At 36.9% G+C, this 20279-nt stretch overlaps 1 protein-coding gene across 4 annotated transcripts in view; it reads left to right on the top strand.

The window, feature by feature from the left end:
• LOC105342266 (lysine-specific demethylase 5A-like) overlaps nt 1–16779 on the top strand; it is a 28134-nt gene extending 11355 nt beyond the window's left edge. For 2 of the 4 annotated variants that reach the window (XM_011449160.4, XM_011449158.4), the window contains 24 exons: nt 298–456; nt 605–622; nt 906–1025; nt 1410–1565; nt 1881–1973; nt 2707–2795; nt 3237–3399; nt 3736–3855; nt 4334–4528; nt 5025–5139; nt 5545–5736; nt 6045–6195; nt 6522–6636; nt 6897–7043; nt 7540–7751; nt 7904–8042; nt 8192–8371; nt 8694–8843; nt 9059–9230; nt 10366–10977; nt 11156–11385; nt 11753–12005; nt 13380–13643; nt 14166–16779. In XM_011449160.4, the coding sequence (XP_011447462.3) occupies nt 298–456; nt 605–622; nt 906–1025; nt 1410–1565; nt 1881–1973; nt 2707–2795; nt 3237–3399; nt 3736–3855; nt 4334–4528; nt 5025–5139; nt 5545–5736; nt 6045–6195; nt 6522–6636; nt 6897–7043; nt 7540–7751; nt 7904–8042; nt 8192–8371; nt 8694–8843; nt 9059–9230; nt 10366–10977; nt 11156–11385; nt 11753–12005; nt 13380–13643; nt 14166–14938 (4818 nt within the window). In that variant the 3' untranslated portion in view covers nt 14939–16779. 4 annotated transcript variants of the gene reach the window in all.
• The last annotated feature ends 3500 nt before the right edge of the window (nt 16780–20279 follow it).

Genomic DNA, 20279 nt, shown 5'->3' with positions numbered 1-20279 from the left:
AGGGGGGGGGGGGGTGATAAATACGGGTTTGGGGGTTGGATTTGAGACATGAAATGAAGCACAATGCACAAGAGAAAGTGCTTTATTTTGTGATTTGAAAGCTTGATATGAAAAAATAGTTAATGAATCATCTTTTTAAAAAATATTAAGGACTTTCAATTTACATGTATTGTTACAGAGAGAGAAAAAATTATGAATGAAACATCTTTTAAGCCTATTTTTTTAATGATTTATATATTGTTACAGAGAGAAAAAAAAACCATGATATAGAAAATGAGTATTTTCCAATTTTTAAAGGTGGACTTGTACATCTGTCACATGTGTAACCGTGGCGACGGAGAGGAGTACATGTTGCTGTGCGACGGATGCGACGACGCATTCCACACCTACTGTCTGATCCCGCCCATGCCGGAGGTCCCCAAGGGGGACTGGAGGTGTCCTAAATGTGTGGCCAAGGTATGTATACACTGTGAAATGGTGATGATGCTTCAATGGGTGGGATGGGGCAATGAGTTTTTTTTTAGACATACATATATATTCTTTGGCTGTTTTTCTTATCCACTTTGATCTCTACTGTAAGAAATATTTGCTATTTCATGTACAGTACAGATCATTTGCTCAAGTAAGTGCTTTGAATTTCAAATTCTAAAAAGACAAACAGCTTTAATTTTGTTTTTTGTAGTAGTTTTTTGTGTTCTACAACGTTGATGTTGTTTTGCTGCAAATTATTGTGTTCTCAGAAATCTGACTTTAATTAATTTTTCCCCTTTCTCTGTTACTCTTTAAGAGTTCTTATAATAAAAGAGTTTATAATGATTTGCACCTGTGAAATGCATTATGCATGTAATAACTCTCTAAGCGTGTGTGATAATTTTCACGTACTACGGGAAATCTGTTGGTTTTAGGCCTGTTGTCGACCAATGAATCCGTACGGATTCGAACAAGCCAAGAAGGACTACAGTTTACAGAGTTTTGGTGAAATGGCCGACCAGTTTAAATCCAACTACTTCAACATGCCTGTTCATGTAAGATTGTTTCTTCAAATCATTGGTGAAAAATTTATTTGTTAAAAGGATCCGAAAGGAATGTTTTTTAAGAAGGTCATTTGCCTATGTTAGAAGTGAATACTACTGATGAATGATGGTTAAAGGAAATTATAGTCTTCAATCATTTCAGCATCATTCATACTTTATAATGTAATTTTAATTTAAGACAATATGAACAAGGAAAAGACTTTTGATTGGAGACTTTGATAGTAAGGCTATATGTTAAGAATGTAATTGATAATTTTTAACTGTAGATGGTGCCATGCAAAATACATTTGCATAATTTGTAATGTATAAGACATTGGGGTCTTTTAATTGTTTGAAAAGAGGTTAAAAATATTATTTTTTTAAAAATTATTGTAGATGGTGCCATGCGAAACAGTGGAGAAAGAATTCTGGCGATTGGTGAACTGTATAGAGGAGGACGTGTCCGTGGAGTATGGAGCCGACATCCACGCCTCGGAAATGGGAAGTGGATTCCCGACCAAGGACACCAAAGACATGTTTCCGGAGGACGAGGTGAGAGTTTCTTTTAGGGAATGCAGTAAAGTACAGTTGCGGCTATTAACACAAATGCATTGCACATGTTATTCAATCCATAAGATGTTGGGAAAGGAGAAAACCTTGAGCTTATATTTTGTTCTGGATCAGTATGCACGGTTTTATAGAAAGATATTTTGGAGATTGTATAATTGATGAGGAAAGCTGGAGAGAAATACATGTGGTTATTTTTGCATATGTCTACTTTAAGGAATACAGGAGATTGTATGAAATTTTTAGAGAAGCAAGAGATTTAAAGTTAGTTTTGCATTTGTTTTTTGGTTTTTTTTTAAGGAGTACATGAACTCGGGCTGGAATCTGAACAACCTGCCTGTTCTAGAGCAGTCGGTTCTCTGTCACATCAACGCAGACATCTCGGGCATGAAGGTGAGTCCTAATGTACACAGATATACAGTAAAACACGGTTATAGCAAACACGCTTATAATGAATTGACGCTTACAGCGAAGGGAATTTCATTCCCCAAGTCTCTATTTTATGTTGTAAACATGACGGATATAACGAATTACGCTTATAACGAAGTTGAATTGCCCGTCCCTGGGACTTCGTTATAAGCGTGTTTTACTGTACACTGATATACATGTATTTGTCTTCAAATTGTGAAAATATTTCTAAACTGGACTGATGACTCTTTTTTTACGCTTGTACTTCATTCCGAGATACACTGTTTAGCATCAAATCACGAGTTTATAAAATCATGAACACCAGATTTGTTCAAGAGTTGCGTTTAGTTTACATCTGTTCTAAAAATAAAAGCGAGATTTTAAAAGCCCCGATGTGCTTCTCGTGATTTTGAGCGGATATATTTTGTCCCGTTTAAGTAGGAATCTACAGAATATCTATGAAGATACTGCCGCGTTGTATTTTTAATATCAGGGAATTAAGCATTCTGAACAGATGTCAGTTTTCAGGTTTTTTAACATTTAAGTTCCACTGATGATCAAAGTTAACTAATTTACATGTAAAAGAATAGTTTTCCTTTTTTTAATGTACTTTTTTCCCTAAGTTGGATAGTGATGACAAACTTTCGTGTGCATGATACACACTGTATAATGCTTTACTCTTATGCTAAATGCCTGGGATCTATTTTACAATTGACAGGTCCCCTGGTGCTATGTGGGCATGTGTTTCTCCAGTTTCTGTTGGCACAATGAAGACCACTGGAGTTACTCCATCAACTACATGCACTGGTAAGTCACAGATTCATTGCTATTGCTAAATGATCAAGGTATTTCTAAATGGACAAGGTATTTCTAAATGGACAAAAAGGCACAAATCCATTGTAATTTCGACAGGTACACTGGTATTAAAGGCACAAATCAATTGTAAAATCTATAAGCACAAATATATTGTAATCTCTACATAAAGTGGTAAAGAACAATCAATTGCAATCTGCATATTCAAAGTCATTTTAATCATTAAATACACAAGGCATCCGTAATATCTCTACAGGTACATACGATACTTAAAATGAAAATCTATTGTAATCTCTATATAGTATACACAAGGCATCAGTCACATGCATTTGCAAGGCATAAATCCATTTTAAGCTTAGAGAAATGTTTGTTCGTACATGGGGAAGCTTGAATCATTAACTTGACATTATTATTTATCAATTTTCTTTCATGAAGGGGTGAGCCCAAGACTTGGTATGGTGTCCCCGGGGCCATGGCCGACCTGTTTGAGGACGTGATGAAGAAGAGTGCCCCCGAGCTGTTCGAGGCGTCCCCCGATCTCCTGCATCAACTGACCACGATCATGAACCCTAATATTCTCATGGACCACGGGGTCCCTGTAAGTGTATTCTACACTCTTGTTTTAGAGGTTTGGAGGGTTGTGGACATTTTAAATCTTTACTTACAGTATCTCCTTGAGAAGAATAGCTTTGTATAAAGATATAGGAAACAATTCAAAAAAATTAAATTATTAGGAAATTTTCTTCACTGAATAATAGTTATTTACCGAATAATAGTTCATGGATAATAATTAGGGGCAAACATTCAATAGTTTGCAGTATTTTACAATTTCTTTATCTTCTCCATGCAAGCATGTGTTTTAATAGTCTGTGTAATTAAATCACCAGTTTTAATGGAGACCAAATTGTTATCCCTTTGTTTGTTTGTTTCACAGATTGTCCGTACCAACCAACATGCTGGGGAGTTTATCATCACCTTCCCTCGCGCGTACCATGCCGGCTTTAACCAGGGATACAACTTTGCGGAGGCAGTGAACTTTGCACCGGCTGATTGGGTAAGTTCTGTCTACCAGGGCCTTAACATTGTTGATGCTGTAATCAAAAATACTGTAAATATGTTTTGGCTTTTATGATTGGCGAAAATTGATTTTTGAAAAGGTTAGCGTGGATTTGATTTAGGGTATTCCTGAAGGCACCTATTCTTATGCATACATGTATACATATGCATGACATTTAGTAATGTATTTGATTAAGGGGGAGCCATTTTCCCTTAAAACTCTAATAAGAATGCACAGCCAAATGCAACCCATTTACAGTTTTTAGATAAAATAATGGAGTCGGGATATGTACATGAAGGAAAATTATTTTATTTTAGACAGCCTAGCACTAGTGGGAATTTTTATGTTCTGTCACATATTGCTTCTACAACGATCAGAAATATTTATCTTAAGCAAAGGTAAAATAAATTTATAGAAATTGTTCACATAGTAATATTTTTATCACTGCATTAAACTGGTCATTTCTGTTTTCCAGCTTCCCATTGGACGGGCTTGCATTGAACACTACAGATCTCTGTGTCGTCAGTGCGTTTTCTCACATGAGGAGTTAGTGTGTAAGATGGCCGCTGATCCTGATAACCTTGATCTGATTATTGCGGCTAGCACACACAAAGACCTGCTCGCCATAGTGGAGGATGAGAGGAAACAGCGCAAAGTGCTGCTGGAAATGGTAAGCCCTTATGAAGATTGTTAAGATTAAATAGAAACCTAAGATTATACAATCATGTTTTTTTGCTATAAGGATACACATATACATGTACCTGTTTTGTCAACGGAAATTTAAAATAGAAGGTGCTTCAAATTCATGGACAAAAATTACGATAAATTAAAAGTTGGATAAAGGTTTTTTGTTCATGTACATGTATGTTTGATCGTATTGCATATTAAATTTCTTTCCTTGTTAAGCTGCTAAAAATCAACTATCATACTGTACCTAGTACCTAGTACTATAGAACTTGGATAAGCTCACTTTTTATTGAAGTCTTACTTTTACAGTAGAAATATATATTGGACACCGAGATCTGAGATCATACCGGTACATGTAGATGAATTTCCCTATGTTTAATGGCTCCAGGGCCAGAAACTTGAAGCTCATTTTGCAGAAATATCAAGAAGCATATCAGAGTTTGAAGTTTTATGACAGCATCTAAATGTTTGTCTTGCAGGGAACAAAGGAGGCGGAGCGAGAGGCGTTTGAGTTGCTGCCGGACGACGAGCGACAGTGTGACTACTGTAAGACCACCTGCTTCCTGTCTGCCGTCACCTGTCCTTGTAAACCAAGTGAGTCTCAATCCATTACTCTGCTTTTCTCACCTGTGTTATTTTCCATTTGAAATTTTTGATGATTGCTGTACCATGCCATGTTAGGAAATAGAATTCCCACACTTTTTGTGGAAGACTTGAAGTTCTTTGAAATACGAGGTTGCTATAATACTGGAATAGGTTTTCTATGCTTTATAGTTTTCAGAATTTATTTGAAAAATTGGATATTGTATGTGTAAGGGAAGAATACTTAAAAAAAAGAAAATGCTTTTAATTCATGTCATTATGCAGGAGGACTTTTGAATTAAGATTTCTGTGTTGCAATTGGTTTTAACTTTTGGAGGAAGACTGTGTATTCATGTTTTGATGTTGTTTTGAGCAATTCAAAGTTGACTCACAAATTTTTTACTCCCACGCTTTCAGACAAGGTGGTGTGCATTCATCATGTGAACAAGCTGTGTTCCTGTAGACCTTCGCAGTACTGTCTGAGATATCGCTACACACTAGACGAATTACCCACAATGCTCCACAGGCTTAAGGTGCGAGCCGAATCTTTTGACAACTGGACAACCAAAGTCAGAGCAGCTTTGGAGGCAGATGTGGACGAAAAAATTGGTAAGTGAAATTTGTGTGATTTTCGAAGGCGGGAGTAACTGAATGAAATTGTGGGGCTGGGATTATTGTATGAATGTATCTGCTGTAACTGTGTCTTAACGTTGCAGACCTTTAATGCTAAATAAAATTAGCATGCTTAAAAAAAGAAAGAAAGAAAACTAAAAAAAAAAAGAAATAAAACACTGTGTCCGCAAGCTTATCTGGTTAACCCATGAAATCTCATTTTTATGCTCCAGGTTAAGTGTTTAACAATAGAAGCGGTTTTCACCAGGTGAACTGTTAGTGATATTTCTATTATCTGTTTGTAGACCTGCCCGACCTGAAGGAGTACATCACAGAGGCCGAGGAGAAGAGATTCCCAGACTCGGAGCTGATGCAGCAGCTGGTGATGGCGGTCAGTGAGGCGGAAAAGTGTGCCAATGTGGCCGCCCAGCTGGTCTCCAAGAAAGCAAGAACCAGGTCAGTGGATCCTCAACAAAAGAGGGGGGGGGGGGGGTCAGAGGTCAGCAAGGACCTTATGAACAAAAGAGATGTTTTATTGATATCAAGTGTTAGAATGCAAAAAAAAAATAGTTCGTGTTCTCTAGTATGAATTTTTTTTTAAATTGCAAAATTTTTTATGTATTTTTAATTAAATAATAAAAAATGTTATTGACATATATGAAATATGTAATGCAAATTATAACTATGAATAATCATGTAATGTAGAATTGTAGTTGATTGATGGGACAAAACCTGGATAAACGTGAACAGTAAGGGAGTACTTTATGATAAATGTTTTACAGGAACCGCCACAATGACGGGAAATACATAGCTAAGCTGAGTCTTGACGAACTGAACTGTTTCTATGAGCAAGTGGCCAGTCTGGCCTGTGTCATCAAAGAGGCTAAATTAGTCAAGGTAGTGTATTCCTCATTCTGCAGTCAAAGTGTATCAACCCTAGGATAAAAACAATGTGACAATGTGCTCATGAGTATCATACAAATACAGGTTCTGACATCCAGTCCGAATTGAGAATTGTATAACGACCAAAAAAAAAAGGAATCCATTCAAAATTTACTTGCACTAAAATACATGTAAATATGGGTACTTGATTAGATATTCATGGACCGTTGTCTTCACTTCTGATCTCTGGTTTTGATTGAGCTTTGATTTTACAGGAGTTGCTGGATAAAGTGGTCCAGTTCCAGAAGGATGCTCAGGAGGCTTTGGATGCGGAGACTCCGGACTCGGAAAAGCTAGAACAGCTGATTGAGTTCAGCGTCACGCTCGACGTCGATCTCCCCGAGATCCCAAAACTCAAACAGGTCAGTGTTAAACAAGACTCGGGTGATTGTTTTTCTGTTTTGATATTTTAAAGATTCAGTTTGAATAATTTTTACTTTTCTGTTGACTTTTGGAGTTAACAAGATTTGGTGACCTTAAAGGTTAAAGGGGTGGTCACAATTAAATTGTTGGTTAAGTTTATGGTCATTTATCAAACACAAATCAAATGCTGCTTCATCTGAAGAAGAAAAGGGCTGGGAATCAATGTTTCTATTTTCGATGAGACATATTCAAAATTTTATATTGTATCTCAAAGCCTGCTTAATATTAGAAGAGCTTCTTTATTTTGACATAGTCACAATATCCAAAAAAGTAATGACGGGATGATGATGATGATGATGATGATAAGATGATGTTGATGAGTTTACTAGTACATAGTTACATGATAGACTGATGATGATGGTGGTGATGATGATGATGATGATGGTGATGGTGATAATGATGTGTTGACTAGTATATGATTATGGTTTTGAACAGGTTCTGCAGCAGGCCAAATGGCTGGATGAAGTCAAACTGACCCTCCTGGAAGACCAACAGCAGGTCACCCTGGAGTCAATGAGGAAACTGATGGAGGCGGGGGTGGGACTGGCCCCTCACCCTGCAGTGGAGAAGGCCATGGCTGAACTACAGGAGCTGCTGACCGTGAGCGAGAGATGGGAGGAGAAAGCCAGGATCTGTCTTCAAGCTAGGTAGGGGAAAGGGATAAGATCATTTCTATGCAAACCTGCAAAGTATGATAGAGGAAGGGTACAAATTTATAATTGGTTGAAGTTAGATTTTTCTGATTTGTAAGGAATGTATGATATCCTGTATATAAAGCATGCCCTTTTTTGTATTGTAGACCTCGCCATGTAATGGCTACATTAGAGGCGATCATCAATGAAGCCAAAGGTATCCCAGCATTCCTGCCCAATGTCAGCGCACTGAAAGATGCTCTCAAAAAAGCCAAGGACTGGACCTATAAAGTCGAGACTGTACAGGTATGTCTGCAAGCTCATCATGCACAGGTATTTTTTATCTTTCATCAAAATTCTACTCTTTCATACATATTTTGCTCCTACAAATCTCAGCAACTTGTACTTTCATTGTTGTCAGCAGTTCATACATGTATTTGGTGTTTGATTTACAGAATTCAGACTCATATCCTTACTTGGATGCCCTGGAGAGCTTGGTGAACAAAGGCCGTCCCATTCCAGTGAGGCTCGATCAGCTTCCACAGGTGGAGTCCCAGGTAGCTGCCGCGAAGTCATGGCGAGAGAGAACCGCACGAACCTTCCTCAAGAAGAACTGTACATACTCACTGTTAGAGGTTGGTACAACATATTTGACTTGCAGTCCAAACATAAGAAATTAGTTTTATATCTTGTGTGTAACTTTAAAAGTTTGGTTCTTTTAATGATATGTAAGGTATGTTGCATCGCAAATTCTTATGAAACTTTCTGCATTTTTAACACCCAATTAACAATTTCCAAGGAACAAGTATGTTGGGAGGATTGAATATTTAGTGTGCATTTTATTTCTCTGAAATGGTTCTTGGTCCTGCAAAAAAGGAAGGATGTTTTTTCTCTATTTTTCTTTCTGATTTATTTTTGATTAAACTTTCATGTATTTGATTTTACATTTGTTCATAGGTTCTGTCACCTAGAGCCGACATAGGAATCTACAGCAGTAGTAAGAAAACTAAGAAGAAAATCAAAGAGGAGGGTAGGGATCGCCGCGACAGTGAAAATAACAACCAATCGGATTACAGAGTGGACGAACAGAGAGATCCTGCTGCCATTGTAATTACATCTTAGTATTAAATACATGTATACATTAATCCATACAAGATACCATTAAGAATTTTTAATCAGATAGCTTTTCATACATATACATGTGTGTATAGAAGTTATGCTGATTAAAGGTAGATTTTATTAGCACCGAAGAAAGAAAAAAAACTTATTAAACATAATAAGACCATTAAATTACCCACAGTTTCTCAACATTTTATGCACAGGTGGCTGCTTTTAAGATGGCAGAGCAGAGAGAGATTGAGCTGATGAGGGAGCTAAGGGACCGTAACTCTGCCAAGCTCCGACAGCCCCATGGTGAGGCCAAGTACTGCATCTGTCGGAAGGAGGGGGCCGGGTTCATGTTACAGTGTGAACTCTGCAAGGACTGGTTCCATGGTAAGTAAACAAGGAAACAAAAAGATAACTTGATTCATAGTTTAGAAATTTTGTACATGAAATTTACAGAATAAAGTTGACTAGTGATGTTGTAGGGTTTTGTGTGGCAAATAAGAAATTGCTGTGAACAGTTTCAATGAGATGCACTTTATTGTGTATTGCTCCTTGCATGAACAGCAAAGATCAAGACAACTTAATCAAGCTGTGATTTGTTCTTATGCAAACATGGTTCAAACAGTGTGTTACAACATTAATGAGAGAGTATCTTTATAAATTGAGCACAACTTATAGGAAAAACATTGTCTGCCATATCTTTTCTCCTGCTATTTTGCAACTCTTACATGCATGTAAGCCTCTGACTTCTTAACAGTCTGATGTATTTTTGCTGTTCAGGCTTCACCTGTGTTATCTCTTATTCCAAGCCAGGAGTAAAGTAACAACATATACACAGGTTAATGCATTACAAAGAAATGGAATCTGCATAATCCAAGACAATCTAAGATATACTACACGTCTGCCATGAGTTCCATGTGTGCATTCAGGTGTGATAAAATTGAAGTGTTTTTGTATTCCTGTGCTGGTTTCAAAAATAGTACACTTGACTTAGAATGACATTTGCCTACATTTACTGTGTATGTTTGAGTCTACACTTGACTTAGAATGACATTTGCTTACATTTACTGTGTATGTTTGAGTCTTGTTCAGCGTTTTAGTGCAGTTTCTTCAAGAGCTCATAGAGTTGGTAGAGTGATGTTTTTGAGGGGGGGAGGGGAGGTTTGTGGTTGTATGGCATATTGGAAATTGCTGTCAAGTTTTTTCAGTGAGATGCACTTTATTGTGTATTGCTCTTAGTATGAACAGCAAAGATCAAGACAACTTAATCAAGCTGTGATTTGTTCTTATGCAAACATGGTTCAAACAGTGTGTTACAACATTAATGAGAGAGTATTTTTATTTATAAAAGTGTTGTTTATTACAACAAAGTAAAGAAAAAACTCAATAAAACCAATATTATGTCGTATTTTAATTATTTTCAAAATTCAATTGATATATTTCTTTTTCTTGTAAAACTATAATGGAGTCAAGTTTCCTCCATATTTTATAATGCACTTTACCCTCATTGATCTCTCTGCAGGAACATGTGTGCCATTACCTAAATCTGCCAACTTGAAGAACAAATCTCAGCAAGCTGCCGCCGTCCAGGCAGCCAAGGATCTCAAATTCCTGTGTCCCCTCTGTCTGAGGTCTAGGAGACCCCGACTGGAGACCATCCTGTCCCTGCTTGTCTCTCTCCAGAAGCTCCCCGTCCGCCTGCCTGAGGGCGAGGCCCTTCAGTGTCTGACCGAGCGAGCCATGGCCTGGCAGGACCGAGCTCGACAGGCACTCACAACAAGCGAGCTCGCCTCAGCTCTCGCCAAACTCAGCGTTCTGAGTCAGAGAATGGTCGAGCAGGCCGCGAGAGAAAAGACGGAAAAGATCATCAACGCGGAGCTGATGAAGGCTGCCAATAACCCGGAACTGCAGGGACATCTTGCTAGCGTCACACAGAGTGCTTTTGGAGGGTCATCTGGGGTTGTAAATGGGAAACAGATGGATTCCGGATTTCTGGACTCTGAAAACTCCATGTCGCCACCCATGTCACCGGAGCAGAATTCAGATGATATTCAGATGGAGGTGGAGATTGCCAGCACAAATCACACTGGAATGTCAGAACATGCTTACTCCACAGCATCAAAAGGAGGATCTAGTTAGTTGGGTTTTTTTTCAAAAATATTTGTACCATATAATGAAACGTTAGGTCTAATGAATTACCTTAATTTAAGAAATTTAATCAAGAATTAGAGTGCATTAGCTGATATGAGGTTTTCCGACACTTGTGTAACACTAAGTAGAAATACTAACTGTTGAGATCTCTATTTCTATAGATGCCTCCCCTAGGAAGCACCAGAGAAAATCTCCATTAGTGGCCAGGTCTGGCCTGGAAGCCCCGGTTTTGGAGCTCTCGCTGACCGCCAAGAAACAGTTGGAGGAGCTGATGATGGAGGGGGACCTGTTGGAGGTCTCCCTGGACGAGACCCAGCACATCTGGAGGATCCTCCAGGCCTGCCAGCCCAGGGGCGAGGGCAAGCTCCTGGACCTAGACATAGGGGATAAGGTATGGGCATAGTAAATACATGTATCTGTAGATGGGAAGTTAATAGGTAGAGATAATTATATGTGGATCTAGGGGGAGTGATAGGCATACAGTAGTTACTGTAGAGGATGGGTGTCAGAAGTATAGAAGAATATCTGTAGATCTAGGGGGGAAAAGGGGGGTGGGATCTAGGGGGAAAAAGGGGGGTGGGGGATAAGAGATATAGAGTAGAATATATGTAGATCAAAAGAGGGGATACTAGGTTAATAGGTATAGAAGAGAATATATGTAGATCTAGATATGGGGGTTATAGCTTTGCATTGATGATTGCTGAAGATTGTTGTTGGCTCAGATCAATGTATTTATTATGGAAACTATCTGTTATCAGGGACCTGAAAACATTGTGCCTAAGGAAAACTTTGAAAGAGAAAAGATGGTTGTGAAATTCAAGAAAGAGAAAGATCCAGAAAAGAAAAAGAAGAAGCGAAAGAAAGAGGAAGAAGGCGGGGACTTGTCCAAACCAAAGAAAATGAAGGACGGGCCAGAGGGAGGGGACAGACCCAAGAAAGTCAAAGTCAAAAAGGAGAAAACGGAGAAAGAAAAGAAACTGCAGAAGGAGTTTGAACTCGTGCAAGATCAGAGTAAGTGGGAGAAAGGATGAAATTCAGAACTCTCTATCATTCTTTAAAGAATTTTAATTTTGGCATTGATAATGTAGTGATAAGTTAACAAATACTTTTTCATTATTTTTAGGTTGAGTAAAAAAAAATTTTACTACAAAAAATAGATTGATATAAACTGTGTTTAGTACACATGGAAAGACATGTCTGCTTTATTGAAACTGCTCAGGACAGCCAAAGGTTGTTGACAAGACTTTTGGTGTATGTCTGGTATCTGTAGCAGAGAGTAAACTCGGTCTACTGGAGCCAGACTCTCCTCTCATGATTGTCTGGTTCAATACGTCTGGGACATTGTTTTTTAAACCGACTCATACATACAGAATATAAAGCAGAATGTCTGTGAGAATGATATAAAGGAATACTTTCCATGTGGAGTAATTAATTAATTAATCAATGGAATATCTGTCTTTACACTGGTTTGTTTTTTAATTTTACATGTACTTATATGTATATATACTGTATACAGGGTTATTTTTGCCCCATGTTATTTAGGGTGTAAGGGGTGAAAATAAAACAGGGGCAAATATTTCCTTGTAATGTATACAGCAAGTAAGTGGGGGGGGGGGGTGTTACTCCACAGTTTTAAACTACTCAGTACTTTTACATTGTCATCTTTATATTTTTAGCATTTAGAATACTTGTATGTTCTGTAAACTAGGAAATAAAAATTAACTTCAGTTAAAATATCAGTATATGTCCCGGGGACAAGAAAATAGAATGTTAATGTTTTATGTGAAATTGTGCCTATAGCTATAGTTAAAATACTGCTCAAGACCGCCATAGTTTGCTGACAAGACTTATGGTCCATGTCTATTACCTGAAGCAGAGAGTAAACTCAGTCTACTGGAGCTAGACTCTCCTCTCATGATTTTCTGGTTCAATATGTCTGGGACATTTTTTTGTCTATTCTATACATCACATTTACTTCATTTACAAACTTGATATCTATATATCTACATTATTGATAATTTGCAACCCATCTGCTTTCATCATGTTGACATAAGGAAGTATGTGTACATCCTGTACCTTATAGCAACATACAATTATACAAAATATAACACAAAATCTCATATGCCAGTAGATAAATTGGGAATAATTTATAAAAATTACCCAACTCACTTGAAAAAATATTGCCACAATTAATAATTGACAGAACTACTTTGTTTAATTTAATTGCATTATCAAGAATTTCAGGTTTATAGAGATCATGAAAAGTGAACAGGTTTTTGTGTGTCTATGTTTTTTTTTAACTTGATATGAAGAAAATTCGTCAAGTACATGTACATGAATAAAGCATTGATAATTATGTGTCTCTCTCTTTCTTCTCTTCGAAAGTAATTTCCGAATCTGCAGCTTCAGACATTGAAAAGATCAAACTCATGGTGGACCTAAATGCTGAAAAACTGAAGAAACTTGAAAAACCAAAGAAAAAGAAAATGAAAGTAAAGAAGGAAACGGGGACAGAGGAAGTGGTCACTGAGAAGAAGAAGAGGAAGCCAAGGAAGAAGAAGGAGAAGGAGTGTCTGGTGATGATGGATGAGGATGGGGAGGAAGATGATGATGATAACTGTGCTGCCATCAAATGTCTGAAACCCACAGGTCAGTGCTGACATCTTGGAGGATTGGGGATTGTTATATTGCAAAGGATTTTTTTTACATTAATTTTGTTAAGGTCTGATCCTGCAAAACCATCTTGTTCATTGAAGCTGAGGATGCTATTTCTTTGGTATTTTGATGACAGTAATGAAAATACTAGTGATTAGAGCCAGAATTATTGCTATAATTGTAAATGTTATGTACCTACTGGTCTTTTGACCAATTGTCACCAAGTATCCATCACCACTCCTTTTTGTAAATTGTTACATTTCATTGCAATGGCAAGAACTGGTACTAGGCAGGAATGAGTCCTAGGCCAGTAATGAGAGATCCCATAGCACTTATATTTATGCACTTTCTGACTTTCAAAACTTGTTGCTTTGTATGTCAGTTTGTTTACACTTCAAAAACTACTTAATGCGTATACCATGTATACTGAATTATTTTCATACAACTACAACATATATTGCATTGTAAATTGTTCTGATAGACATGACTCTAATAATACTGTGGTGGTTGTTTCAGGGGAGGAGGTGAACTGGGTGCAGTGTGACCGCTGTGAGGAGTGGTACCACCTGCTGTGTGTGGGTCTGGGCACAGACGAGGTGACTGAGGACGAAGAGTACGAATGTTTCAAGTGTAAGAACAGCGACAGTGGTTTGACTTATGTCCATTCCTCCTCTACCAGTGTGGAGGGAGTGGTCAACAGCCTAAGGGAAAGCATGGAGCACTCATCCATGACTGCCAATTCGGAGGGGGTGGTTCGGAACAGCATGGTGAGGGAGAGTATCACCATCAGCACATCATCGGGGGTGGCGGCCACTCGCGAGACAGAGGTTCTCTCCCGAGAAGACATTGAGGTCGGTCCTCGTGAAAAAACAGGTAGTGTTTCCGCTCAGATTCAGTCACCCATTAAGATTCAGGAGTTCTGCTCACAGAAATCTCTTGCGAGTAGCAAAGTGCTGGAGGGTGCCGTGTTCAAGTCAGTGACTGAGAAACCAGAGGCGGAGAGTTCTGTGATATCCGAGGAAGAGGAGGAGGAGCTATTGGAAGACAGTGTTGAGGACAGTGTTCTTCAGGAAGTGGACAGTCCTCAAGAGGAGATGACTATGCCTGAGGAAACTCCACAGAATATCAAGGGTGAAAGCCCGACCGATTCCGTCATTGTGGCAGACATATTGGACGGGATGATGACGCGTTTAGACTCGCCGATAACTGTTAAAAATTCGGTCACGGAAGAGAACAAAGAGACGATACAGGAAGTAGAAACCATGGAACGAACGGCCGATGAATCATGACCTTAGATCTCATCCGCCTTGTTCACTGGGATTCGTTAAAATCTGAATTCACTCATGTATCTGCAAACCAATGCCATGTTTGTCTGTTTGCCTGACCACTCACTGTTGGAGGTATCAAATGAAGTGCTTGCCCTTTTGTTAATACAGATCTTAACCACAATTGGTCTGCTGTGGGGGGAGAAAAAACCTTGCTTTTTTCCCCTTAAAAAAAAAGAATACCATGAAAATTGTTGATTGTTTGCTTATTTTCATGTTTAACATATATGAATTTTTGCATTTCATTCAAGACATTGAATTCATTTATTGATGATGAGACTTAGACTCAATGACTATCCTTTGTGAAAGAATTCAACCTTGAACACTTGTGGTTCTCAGTTGGATGATCGTGAACATGTACAGTTTATCATCTGTTTATTAGGAGCCATTTTGTGTTGTAAAGTTTTGAGTGTTTATCATTTTTTGGAGTGCTACGATTTTTTTATTAAAATCTCTCAGTTAAGATCACTGTCCATTTGACTTTGTTCATTACACGTCGCTGTGCATCCCAAATCTTGTTATAAAAGACAAATTCATTTTTATTTATTGTATTCAACTTTTCCCTGTATATACAACATTCTGGTTTTTGTTTTCATTACATGCAGAAATCTATTGGTTTTTTGTTTTTTTTTACCAATTGTTTTGTTGTACATGGGATATGTATTTTATAATTTTGTTGTAGATTTCAGAGGGAGAGTTTAACATGCATGTACGTGTATACATAGTTGTTCTCCAGCAGTCATTTTTTTTTTCATCCCTTTGTTTCTCGAAGATTATGTGTTACTTGACCATTTTATATACATGTACATTTTGAACAAGTCATTTATTTCAAAAGAATACAGTGCTGTTGTGGATTGGATAGGAGGTAGCTTCTTAAGGATGCTCCGGCTTAATTTCTTAGCTGGTAAATGAAATTTATGGAGGTGGGGGAGGAGAGATGAAAAAGGTCTCTAAATATCAGTCTTGCATAATTGTAGTCTCATAGTATTGTTCAATGCATTATTTCCATGCTGGGTGACTTAAACTAGTTGGCTATCTGATTAAATGAAAAACAAGAGAGTTATCAATATACCTTTTACCTTTGATTTGTGTGGAAAGAAGGAAAATCATAGAACCCTCATATTAAATGAAAAAAAATATCTTGTTTTTAAAATCACAATATACACAGATGTTTCAGGAAGAAAGTGAAGGGGTGAATAGCTTGGGTTTTTTTTTCTCATTCTCTCTCTCTGTTGAGTTGTCAATTGCGGGAGGAAGCTTACAGCAAAACCAAACTTCTTAGTGGACTGAAATATATGTACATGCACAACATTGCAACATTCTTGTGAAATAGTGACATTGTTTTGTATCATTTACATGTAAAGTTGTATTGTAATTTGTGAAAGTTGGTATTTTGGCACTAATTGTTCATAGGATTTCTCAAGAGATTTGACCTTGCATTGTACATGTTGTAATTACAAATTTAATTTTTAAAAGAAGTAAAAAAGCATTTGAGTTTAGAAAAGTAAAGAATAATATGACATACATATACAAATTTGTATGTATGATAAAAATTATTCTATGACAAATTAAGCCAAAATATTGACTTCACAATTATCATAAAATTTATCTCGTTTCATAACATGTACTGTGTGATGTTTACATGTACATATGAAGTCAAATATTGTGATTTGTTTTTTTTTTTTAAGAGTGACTAAATTTGGACTAATGTATGGTATGGAATTGGTTATGAATGGATTTGAGTAATAGTGTGTAGATGAAAAGAAACAGCAAAACCACTATATTAAAGATTACAGTATAACAAGTTTTGTCTGTTTTTTGTTTGCTTGTTGAATTTATATGATTTTCCGGAATAATACTCATATGGAAACTCTATTAAAAGCAATGTCAGAGGTTACCAAGATTATGACAATCTACAATACTCTGACCCCACCTAAGCAGTTCTTTTGAAATTTTGTCGATGAGTTCCTAAATGTAGTTTGCTTAGCAAAATACAAGCCATCTCAATATATATATATATATATATATAATTATGAAGAAGTTGGTAATTATGTCCATGTATGTGTATATTTTGGCAATATATTGATAAACTTTCAACAGTTGTAACTACTAGGCCATTTCTGCTCACAAAAAGTAAACCTATATACCAAATTTCATTTCAATATGTGCATCCTCTGCGGTGAAAATGAATGGAAACTGTTGGTGGATCGACAGACAGGGCAGTAAAGCAATATGCCCCCCATCCCCCCTTTGAAGGGGGCATAATTACAGAAAGACGGACCCAATTTGCTTTATGCAGGCATATCGTGCACCTTAAAGAAGTGATTGTTATGAACATTGAAATTCTCATCATTATGTTACAATCACTAAAAACACAATGAAAAATCCATTGCAGAATTTTTTTAAAAATTATTTTTTCTCTCACGAGGACGCTAATTTTCTCCATTATGTTTACTTGAAAAATAACAGTAATACAGTTTTTGCTTCCCCCCCCCCCCCATCATTTTCAAGTGAAATAGAGAAGTAATACAATTTTTGAACTGGTCCCTATTAAATATTATTTGATCTTATTATATCTTGTTTTCGGATTGATTTTCATGATCATATCTTTTACTCATATAAAATTTTCATGGAAATCACTATTGTATCATTGAATTGGGTCCGTCATCTTTAAGGTACTGTGGTGTCATCAATATTCGTTGAATACCAATTTTTGTGAACTTTGTTGTGAAGTTCATCCACGAAATTAATTGTTCATTGAAGTGCAATTTCTATTAAGATTTGTATTGATAGGGTCATTGGCCTCGAATTTACGTATCCTTGAAACTGTGATTTTTACTTGATCCACGAAAATTGTTACCCTTGAATATTAATGAAACCACAGTACATGTATCCTGGTTGTATCCTGGTTGCACTGCACCAAAGTTTTACACACAAAAAAAAATAACAAATCCAAGTCATACATGTACAGTAGTTTGAAGTTTAATACTTTCAACAATCATTTAAATATGACATTAACAAGAGGCCCATGGGCCACATCGCTCACCTGAACAGCAGTTCCTTGTAACATTACATTTCGTAGCATATGGTTTTTTATTTTAAACATTGAACCCCTTTCTGGGGACCCAGTTATGGTCCGAGGTTTATGGTTGGCTTGAACAACATATATAGTAACATAGGAATGAAAATGTGTAGCACTGTGGTGGGACCGCACGTACACAACCTGAAAAACTGAACGTAGAAGAGTTCCACTTCAAGAGAAATAACTCTCAGACTGTACAGAACATCAAGAGAGATAACTCTTGGTTCCACTACATTAGATTTTACACAATTTGAGGATCCTTGCATAGAAATCTCACAAACTGTAGCATTATAGTTCTCGAGAAAATCTTTTTAAAAACATTTTCAATATATCTTTCTATGTTAAATTTTGAACCCCTCTTGGGGCCACAGTATAAGTCCAGTGCTAAAGTTTTAATTATTTGGAATCTACATTATTTAAGGATGCTTGCATAGTTATCTCACAAGCTGAAGCATTATAGTTCCCTAGAAAAAGATTTTTCAACATTTTCCCTCTATATTTCTATGCTAAACTTTGAACACCTCTTGGGGCCCCAGTATCAGATTGAGGTCACGGCTTTTATAATTTCGAATCTACACTATTTGAGGGTGCTTACGTAGTTATCTGACAAATTGATGCATTGTAGTTCTCGAAAAGAAGATTTTTAAACATTTTCCATATATACCGGTACTTCTACATTTAACTTTTAACCCATCTTGGGTCCCTAGTATTAGTCCAGGGGTCACTATTTTAAAACTGTCGAACCTTCATTATCCAAGGTTGTATGCATGATAGTAATCTCACAAATTGAAGCATTGTAGTTCTCGAGAAGAAGATTTTTTAACATGTTACCTTTATATTTCTATAATAAACTTTGACCCCATCTTGGGGCCCCAGTATTGGTCGGGGGGTCACGATTTTACCAATTAGGAATCTACATAAGCGAAGGATGCATGCATAGAAATTCCACAAACTAAAACATTGTAGTTCTTGAGAAGAAAATTTTTAAACTTTTCCCTTATGTTTTTTAAAATGTTTAAATTTTGAACCCCTCTTGGTGCCCATCAATTGTCCGGGAGTTACAATTTTTTGAATCTACATTATTTAAGGATGTACATGTATGCATAGTAATATCCCAAACAGTTGCACTATAGTTCTTGAGAAGAAGATTTTAAAACATTTTCCTATATATGTTAAAATCTAAACCCCTACTGGGGCCCCAGTTTTTGTTCGGGGGTCACAATTTTTACAATCTTCACTATATATACAACCTTTTGTGTATGTATTGGCATTTTTGTTGAAGTGGTTCTTGAGTAGAAAATTTTTAAACATTTTTCATATGTAGTTCTATGTTAAACTTTGAACCCCGTCTGGGGCTGCAGTTTTGGTCTGAGGGTCACGATTTCTACAATTCAGAATGTTCACTATGTATACAAGCTTTTGTGTAAAAAATTGGCATTTCTGGTGCAGTGGTTCTTAAAAAGAAGATTTTTTAAACATTTTCCTATGTATTTCTATGTTAAACTTTGAACCCCGCCTGGGGCCCCAGTTTTGGTCCGAGGGTCACGATTTTTACAATTTAGAATCTTCACTATATATATAAGCTTTTGTGTAAATATTGGCATTTCTGGTGCAGTGGTTCTTGAGAAGAAGATTTTTTAAACATTTTCCTATGTATTTCTATGTTAAACTTTGAACATCGCCTGGGGTCTCAGTTTTGGTCCGAGGGTCACGATTTTTACAATTTAGAATCTTCACTATGTATACAAACTTTTGTGTAAATATTGGCATTTCTGGTGCAGTGGTTCTTGAGAAGAAGATTTTTTAAACATTTTTCTATGTATTTCTATATTAAACTTTGAACCCCGCCTGGGGTCCCAGTTTTGGTCCGAGGGTCACGATTTTTACAATTTAGAATCTTCACTATATATACAAGTTTTTGTGTAAATATTGGCATTTCTGGTGCAGTGGTTCTTGAGAAGAAGATTTTTTAAACATTTTCCATATGTAGTTCTATGTTAAACTTTGAACCCCGCCTGGGGCCCCAGTTTTAGTCCGAGGGTCACGATTTTTACAATTTAGAATCTTCACTATATATACAAGCTTTTGTGTAAATATTGGCATTTCTGGTGCAGTGGTTCTTGAGAAGAAGATTTTTAAAGACATGCACCCTATACTTACTGTTTCGCAATTATCTCCCTTTTGAAAAGGGCTGTGCCCTTTATTTTAACAATTTATAATCCC

Source organism: Magallana gigas, chromosome 4 (genome assembly GCF_963853765.1).
Source record: "Magallana gigas chromosome 4, xbMagGiga1.1, whole genome shotgun sequence".
Lineage (NCBI taxonomy): Eukaryota > Metazoa > Mollusca > Bivalvia > Ostreida > Ostreidae > Magallana > Magallana gigas.
This window is presented reverse-complemented; position numbering and strand designations above follow the sequence as displayed.